This window comes from Vanellus vanellus (assembly GCF_965231255.1).
Source record: "Vanellus vanellus genome assembly, chromosome: Z".
Classification (NCBI taxonomy): domain Eukaryota; kingdom Metazoa; phylum Chordata; class Aves; order Charadriiformes; family Charadriidae; genus Vanellus; species Vanellus vanellus.
In genome coordinates this window covers 24531042-24539900 of record NC_138908.1, presented here as the reverse complement: position 1 = coordinate 24539900, position 8859 = coordinate 24531042, and the positions used below count along the sequence as shown (strand labels likewise).

Below are 8859 nucleotides of genomic sequence, written 5' to 3'. Positions count from 1 at the left end.
AAGGTGAAGAAAACTGAGCAGTTTCCACTAAACTAAAAATTGCAAGATCAGCAGAAGAGAGAGAAAATATTTCTTCTATAGCATAATTGTTATGGGTCTTTCTTAGCAGCCCTAGATTACAGTCCTTTTATTCAGCAGCAGAACCTGCACCTGTGTCATACATCTGGTACGTGTCCTGAGGATGGCAACTAAGTATAAGCACAGCAGAATTGTACCCCATGTCGGGGTCATGCTGACTGAGCTGAGGCAGTCTTCCAGAACATATAAGTGAATTTGGGGACGTCCCTGCGTGTTGGAACTTCACAGTATTAATGATTCGATCAATGGAGTTTGAGGAACGTCAGCAAGTTTGTACTACTTTCTCTTCTTTATTGACTTTATAGAACAGCACTGAAGTTATTCATATAGATTCTTTAGGCAATTCAAATACTTTCACTGAATGACAGAAAGGCTGAGGTTGGAAGGGACCTCTGGATGTCATCTTGCGATAGCCGCCTGCTGCAGCAGAGACAGCCAGCGCCGCTCAGCCAGGGTCTGGCTCCATCTTCTCTGCAGCCTCCCATCAGGCTTTTTATGCATTGATCAATTCCCCTGCGAGCCTTCTCTTCACCAGGCTAAGCGGTGCCAGCTCGCTCAGCCTTTCCTCAGAGGAGAGATGCTGCAGTGCCTTTATCATCTTCACACTCCTTTGCCAGACTCTCTCTCCAGTCCAGCCCAGGACACCATCAGTGCTCCTGGTGGCAAGGGCACACTGTTGGCTCATGATCAGCTAGGTGGCCACCAGGACCTGCAGGGCTTTTTACGCCAAGCTGCTTTCCAGCCGAGCAGCGCGCCAAATGTGCTGGTTCCTGGGGTTGTCCCTCGCCAGGTTCTGGACTTCACTTCTTTCTCCTGTTGAACTTCTTGTGGCTCCTGCCTTGGCAGGGTGTGAGCATGGGGTGATGCAGAGGGCAGAGCCAAGTGGTGCAGACTCTGAGCAGGAGGAAGGATTTGGGTGCCAGTGTTGCAGGGCATGACGGGGCAGTAGAGGCTGGTAGGAGAGCAGATCCCCGGGAGGTGGGGGCAGATGATGTGGTGAGGAGGAGACCAGGCATGGGACGTTTGGCAGTGGGGCATGGTCCAGCCCTGGAGTCCCCCTTCTGACTGAACCGTTGGCCGGCATGTGTCCCAGCTGCTGGCCTGGCCCTGGTTTTGGCAGCTCCTGGGGCCTTGTTCTAGTTGTGCCGGCGGGGTGGCCTCTTGGGTGGCTGAGGTGAATGTTGGGAGCTGCTGGCCCTCCTCTTCGGGCCTCGCCGTGGCCCCCCACGGGAGAGGTCCCTGCTGCGGCTGGGAGTAGAGGGACCTGCAGCAACCTCCCCTGGATCGTCATGCAGCTCCTCCTGTTCCCCGTTGGTTGGAACAGGGGCATCGGGCAGCTGCCGGGAGCCCCATGAAGAGCAGCGGTGGAGGTGTTGGGTCGCTCCTCTTCATCGTCTGCGGCAGGGCTGCGGGAGGTGGCTTGGCCAGGGCCAGGAGACCCCCTTCTGGAGGCAGCAGGAGGAGGGACAGCCACGGGGCTGCCCTCCCGCTCCTCGGCAGCATGGCTGTCCTCGAGGCCCAGCAGACGGTGGGCCTCCGCGCTGCAGCGTTGCACGGCGACGTTGATAAGCTGCTGTACAAATGTCGCCGCGCGATCCTGGAGGCTGACCTGCAGCAGCCGGACCAGGACCTCTTCGTCCAGACCAAAGAAGCCCAGGACGGCCAAGATGAGGTCCTCCATCACAACGGCTGCTGAAGGCTCCTCGGCAAAGATCAGCCCCAGCTGCTGTTGGAGCCAGGGCAGAAAGCGTTGGAGGAGAGCCGGGTGGTCGTCAAAGAGGAACGCCCAGGTATGGGGCTGGAGGCCGCCCACCAGAGCCCTGGGCACCGACTCCACTGCCAGCGGCTGAGGTGTTACAGAGCGGCGAGGGGGGCTGTGGGTGTCTGGGTGCCTGGGCGCTCCTCCGGCCTGCCGGGTGCCAACTGGTGCGGGGGCTGAGGCAGATGACGCGATGGCAACCTCTTCGAAGTCATTGTCTGCCCTCACCGAGTGCACGATGGATCGCACTCTCCTCTTGCAGAGAGGGCACTCGGGCTTGCTGTTAGCCCAGCGCAGGATGCACTGGTAACAGAATTGGTGGAGGCATGGCATGGCATAGGCGGCATCGTCCCAGCTGTCCAGGCACACTGGGCAGCGGTTGTCCAGGTCCATTGCCATGCTCTCCACTCGCTGCATCGTGCTAGGGGCAGCTGGGGGTGACCAAGTGCTCCCTCCCTGTGGCGCTGCAGCAGCCGGTGTCAGGCTGGAAAAGGAAGAGAGGCCACGGTCACTGGCTGGCCTGAGGAGGGGTGGAAGAAATGCCCAGGTCCCTCAAGAAAGAAACCCTCCCAGCTCCCCAGGGTGCGATGTCCCCACACAGCTCACCTGGACTATTACCCATTATTGCTCTTCCGTGTGTGTGGTGGTGAAGCTGCAACATTTCCTCCTATGGCGATCAAAAGAGACTTCAGGGCCTTGGGACGGTTGGTAAGGGGATGTGGGGCACAGGTTATTTTTTCCTCTTTCCTTCCAGTTACAGGCAGCGACATTGGAAGAAACATACAGACAAGCCCAGTCTATTAATAGGTGGCTCCATGGCTGGTGTGACCAACAGAATTTTGTTTTTTTTGATAAGGGGATGGCCTACACAGCACCAGGCTTGCCGGCGTCAGATGGGATTCACTTGTCTCAAAGGGGGAAAAAGGTCTTTGCTCACCAGCTATCAGGGCTCCCTGACAGCGCTTAAAACGAGGCTTGAAGGGAGAGGGGGACAATATCAGGCTTACCTGTGACAAGCTGTGAGATGACACGCCAAGGTTAGAGGGACAGGGTGCTAGCGAGGGCCCACAGGCTGTTGCTCTGAGATGTGCTGGCTACGCTGCAGGACACCTGAAGTCTTCCAGCGATGAATCAAGAAGGAAACACCAAGGAATGAAAAGGTGTTCCTCTAAGAAGGTGATAAGAAGGTGCCTCAAAAGGAGGCAGACACGACAGTTTTTCTCCTAAAATCACCGACTGAGAGGGTAGGACTGAATCCCCGTGGGTGGATTTACTCTTAGTCGCTTACAAAGTATTTTCAGTGACTTTCTGGCACACCGTGAAAGTACAGTGGAAAGAGAAAAACCAAAGGCAAAAAAAATACCGGTAGACCGTATAACACACAAAAAGATCATTTAATTTCTACTCATGGCTTTCACCAGGAAGTGAAACTCTAATCAAGTATTTCCAAAGCATCTTAGCCAAACTGGGAATCCCTCCCACAACAGATTCAGTGAGTTCAGCTGAGCCTAAATGGAACCCAGCAGCCGCACCGTGCTGGGAAAGGTCTTGCGCATGCCCATGCACTTCTCCTCATCAATGAAGAGTGTGTTGGCTTTGACGGCCAGGTCATGCTGCAAGACCGACTTGGTATGAACCAGCATTTGCAGGGTGTCCTCGGTGTCTCTCAGGCGCTGCTGGAGGCTGTGGACCGTCTCGTTGATTTTGTGGACCTCGTTGACAAGGCTGGAAAACAGCAAGAAACCCTGGTTAACAGTGCCATCGTGGGGGTGGTTTCTAGCGTGGCATTGCTGAAGGGCCCCTTGGTCACAGGATTTCCCCCTTCAGCGTGCTCAGACTAACTCAGACCCCCCGTTTCTGGCAGACGCATGGGAAAGCTGAGGGCAGAGCTCCTCCAGACCTCAGCGGGGAGGCATGGTTAAGTCTGCTCAAAGGCTTTGGCAATGCGCAGCCGCCTCTCCCAGAGCAGCTCGGGCCAGCAAGAAGAGGGATGAGCAGGTGTGGTTTCCTGTTCCTGCTTGGTTTGGGGGGTTTGTTGGCTCCCCCTCCTGGATTTCCCTGTGCAGGCATCCTCCCCATGCCCACAGATGCACACAAAGAAAACAGGACATCTGGGAGAGGCTAAAAGTGAATGTGAAACAAGGGGAGGATGGAAAAAACCCTTGTTGTACGAGATGCTGCAAAGGCTGTGGGGCTGGGTTTCAATTGCTCTGAAAAGGCTTCAGCTGGAGTCTTGCCCAACGGGCTCCCAGGAGGGGTGAACTTTGGGGTGCCTCAGAGGGGGTGCTGCTGGGCGCTCAGGCCAGCCTACTCCTCCACAGCTCCTCGGCGTGCAATCCCAAACAGACCACTGTGTCCTTGAAAGGATTTCCAGTGTCCTCGGAGAAGGTGAGGACAGCCCTTTCTGCTTCTCCATAGGGGGCACCCTTCCTTGCAGTTCCCCAAAAGGAAGGGCCTAAGGGATCTCAGCAGGATCCTGTTGGAGAGTAAAGGGCTCGTCCTTCAAAACTGAGCACATCCAACTGCCGGGAAGCAGGCTGGAGAGAAGATGGGGCTTACCCAAGCGGGAAGAATCCATCCCCTCATGGGGTGCCATCAGGCTATACCCGGCCATGGTGTACAGCCTCCTTTGTGGGCGCAGAGCTCTCCCAGCACCCAAAGGCTGCAATACCTGCTCATTGCTTTTGATTATAGCAGTGCGCTTATGGAAGGACTGTTGAAAGAAAAGCCCATGCTTAATTTTTCATGCAGTGCTACCCCCGGGTGCTACCAGCCGTAACTCCTCAAGGAGCCCACCAGACCCACGCTCCTGCCTTACCGGAGCTGGGCAGTGTCCCGGCACAGCTCCACGTTTGGTCTGCGTGTGCGCTCGTCCAGCCGGCTCTGAGCCACTTTTAAGGGAGGCCCTTGGTCTTTAATGGCCTTTTGGATGGCTTCGATGGTCTTCTCCACCTGGAAGATTTCCTGCAGCGTCTGGCGTAAAAAAGAAACCCATGCACAAATTAAAAAGTATCTTCTCAAGTGACAACATAATTACCCTTTCCTCCTGTCCATCTGCAGAACAAAACAAGTTCAATAAGCAGACCCTGGGCTCAGACCCCTGTCATTCTGCTACACATCAAGGCGCAGAGCCAAGAGTAATTTTTCTTCAGGGAAAAACCTCTCTTGGCTCTTGCTGTCACATCAGAGGAGGTTTTGGAGCACTGATGGACCTATTGAATTCCCAGCTTCCCAAAATTACCGCTTGCTGGAACTAATCATCCATCAACAGTAACTCAGAGAGGGAAGGTTCTTCATGGATCCTCACTGAAAGACGTGGCATCAGCTCGCAGTGCTGCAAGCCCCGTCTTCCCTCAGTTACTCAATACAGTGTCGGGCACGTTTCAGGAAGCTTTCTATGAGACCCACAGCTCTGAGGCAGGTGTCCATCACTGATTTCCACTGACTCTGCTTGGCAAAGCAAACACACGCATGCCCGTGCAGCAGCCCCAGAGCACGGAGAGTGAAAGCACGTCCTTGGAGGAGAAGCAAGCCTGCAACCCCCCCAGCAGGCAGCCCAGCAGAGGCCCAGCAAGGCCGTTCTGGAGGGCAGCCAGCGCTTCTGAAGGAACTACCAGGAGATGCAACCAGCATTGGCATTTTCTGCTGGCAATCCCTGTGCTCCCAGGCTGCCAGTGAGGATGCCCTAGCAAAAACAGATCCCTTGAGATGAAATTACGGTGCCAACTCCTAAGGGTCCCACCTCAGGGGTGTCACTAGGAAGTGACAGTGACACACCGAAAGGGAGGGGTTCCGACTACCTTGGCCAGGTGGGTCCGGATCTTGCTCTTGGCATCGGCTGTCTCGCTGATGCGTTTGGTGAAGGCGATGTTCACCCTGTTGAACTGGCTCCGCATCTCGTTTGCCGCCACCACCAGCAGGTTCTCGATGTTGTCCCGCAGCTTGGAGGAGGCCGCCCGTTGGCTCTGTGAGCGGAGGATGTTGTCGTCTGTGATATTGGCCCAAGAGTCCGGCACCGAGATCCTTCAGGAGGTGAGGGGGAAGAAGAGGCCCCGGTAAGCCCGTAGTGCTGAAGCTGGACGTGGGCAGGCATGAAGCCTGCCTGGGAGCAGCACTGATTAAATGTATCTGAAATCTCTGTCTTTAATTTGAGCATAGGTTGTGGTTTAACTCTGGCCAGCAGCTAGGACCACACAGCCACTCTCAATGGAGGGGAAAGAGAAAGAACAGGACTCACGGGTGGAGATAGAGACAGTTTAATAGAACAACAACAGAAAATAAGAATGAGAAGAAGACTACGAGTAAGGGTAAGAATAAAGGTAAGGTTAACAATAACAATAACAGTAAGAATAACAATAAGCAGAGAGAAACGGTCCCACTCAGGCAGCTGTCTCCAGGCGGGATGGACGTGCCTTGACAGTGGGCTGGGGACAAGCAGCTCCCTGCCAGGGAGAGGCACCGTGCATCCCGGGCACAGCTTGCTGCTGGCGTGCCGCCCAGCGTGCACTCACGTGGCATCAACCCGCTCCACCGCTGGGTAGTAGCTGATGCCGTGGGAGGTGCTCCTCAGGTGGTGACACTTGTCATCGATGCGGTGGGCCGCCTGCTTGTGGGCCAGGTCCCTCTCCAGCTCGTGCTGGGCCGCCCTGTTGGACCTTCAACATGCAAACAACAGCCATCGCTGGGGATGTTCAGGTGGAAGGGCTTCCTCCCCGCTCCAGTTCCCCGCAGCTCCCTCCCACGCAGCTCTGTCCTCCCATGAGCATCACTGCCCACTTCCCGGGGAGCCCGCCTGGCTTTTCCATCTGCACGGTGTGGGGAGAGGTCGGGGTCCGCTGGGGGTCCAGATCACAACTGCAAATGCACATCAGCCCTACGGCATGACATAAGGAGCTCCTCCTTACGCGAGCTGGGCTTTGGCTTCATCCAGGTACCGCTGCATCTTCTCCTGGCACGACCTGATGACATTGACTTCCTGGGTAAAGGACACATGGCCCCATCATCAGTGTCTGTACTCAGTTGTCCTGATGCCACTCGTCCCCTCAGACCTCCCCAACCCTGCACACAGCAAGAACTTGCCTGCTTGTCTTTCTGCCCAGAGTAAACAGGCAGGGAGTGGAGAAAGTGCCCCCAAACTGCGTGCATGTCTTTAGTGCACTACTCCCTGAAGATGGTCACAGAACCCCCACACGCTACACAAACACGCAGCTGCTCTTCAGCTATTCCTTCCTCTGTACGGCCAAGTCATACCCACACGGCGTGGGCATGCTGCTGCCTGGGGGAACCCCATCCCCTGGCCCAGCAGGTTTTGGGGGGGTTGAAGAGCTGAGCACCTCCCCAGCGGTAAGGAGCCAGGTAGGGAAGAAGGCTGCAAAGCCTCTGTAGGGCAGTTTAGGTAAAACTGGCTTTAACACATGATCTGGGTGGCCCAACTTACCGTGAAGAGCTCTTTCTCCACATCATCATGGACGAGGTCAATGCCCATCCTCTTCTCCCGCTGAAGCAAGCACTGCTGAGCGACCTGTTGGGGACATGCCATCACTGTTGGGTGCAGGGGCAGGACTCTCTATAGAGAGAGTCCCCATCTCAAGAAATGGAAGAAAAGAAATTCTAGGCGGGCACAGAGGGGACATCAGGGGAACAAAGTGCCCAGGGCGGCTGCTTCAGCTGACAACAAGAAACCGAACTGCACCGTATGCATCAAATCAACATGAGGAAGCACGCGTGTCCCAGCTGCAACCAGAGCTGTGGCACAGGCACCTGTGTCAGCCTTGATGCTGACCTCCCCAGGGTGTTGTAGGAAGACATGGGCTTCTGTCTCCCAGTCCAGGAATTTGGATGTTCCGCCTACACAAATATTTGGTTAAGCAAATAGAATTGTGATGAGCTCATAACGGGCTGATAGGGGATGCAGCAGATGGGAAGACATTGCAAACTTAACTTATGGTCTCTTCATAAAAACTCTCTAGGTCTTGCGGAGCTGCAGTGGAACTTAGACATTTGAATGGCTGCAGTTGTTCCAGCAGTAGGCTACAGCTTGCAGCCCACTGGACAGAGTGCTTACCTGGAGAGGGGCCTCCGTCTCAGCCAAGGCCCTTTCTAGTCTCTTCTTCATGTCTGTGAGCGTGTTGGTCTCCCCGATCATCTCATCCAGCTCACGGCAGAGCTCCCCTTTCCAAAACTCAATAGCATTCACACGTCCTCCCAGGCTTTTGGTGCTTTCTGCTTGTGTTTTCTTTGTCTGCTGGTATTTATCCCCAATCATGCGGGTGGTATCAACTCTCAGAGCCTCCGCATTGTGCCGGGAAGTCTCTGACTCTTTGTACTTGGTCAGGTTGGACCTGTACCAGTCGTCAGGGGTGTAGCGGGTGAAGAGGGTTGTTCTGTTGGAAATGTAAGGGAGTTTCTCGCTGGTGGTCATCCCCTGGGAAGTTTTGGAAAAGGGAGCCAAAGCTGGTTTGATGGCATCTCTTTTAGAGTAGGTGCTGGGCATCCAGGGGAGGCTGGAGCTCTGAGGCAACGGGTAGTACGGGAAACGGTCCTTATAGCTGGAAGCCATGGTGTTGATGGCAGGCAGAACCTTGGCACGTCTTGCCGTTAAGCGAGAGCCGACAGCCTCCATTCCTGACCACTGCTCTTCAAGTACTTGTCCTGCACAGAGGAGGAGATAGAAGACAACTTCCCTCAGTCAGCACCTGCACTTGCCTTCCTTCTTACAGCAACACATGCAGCTTCTAACACAAACAGCAACGCACACAGCACCCACAGGTCACCTGTACAGGCCTAAAACTCTTGAAAGCAAATGCCTTCTCACAGCACCCCAAGCATTTGTATCTGGAAAGGGATTTGAATTTGTTTAGTATCTAGCCTCAAGTATTGAAATGCGGAGAAAAGCAAAGCATGGCTGCTCAGGAGAATGACAGATATTAGCCTTCATTCTCCTCAAATCTGTCAATCCCGTGAAAGTGTAGCTGGTGATTGTCTTGTGTTCATTGGCTTCTTTTGGTTGGCGTATGTGCTGA

At 54.8% G+C, this 8859-nt stretch overlaps 1 protein-coding gene across 1 annotated transcript; it reads right to left on the bottom strand.

Moving 5' to 3' along the window:
• Positions 1–3345: 3345 nt before the first annotated feature.
• Positions 3346–8459, bottom strand: LOC309683163 (tektin-3-like; the record flags this gene model as incomplete). Its single annotated transcript, XM_082497364.1, has 7 exons — positions 3346–3562; positions 4656–4810; positions 5638–5860; positions 6349–6492; positions 6742–6812; positions 7275–7358; positions 7902–8459. The coding sequence occupies 7 exons, from the start codon at positions 8457–8459 to the stop codon at positions 3346–3348; spliced, it is 1452 nt and encodes a 483-aa protein (XP_082353490.1).
• Between the last annotated feature and the right edge of the window lie 400 nt (positions 8460–8859).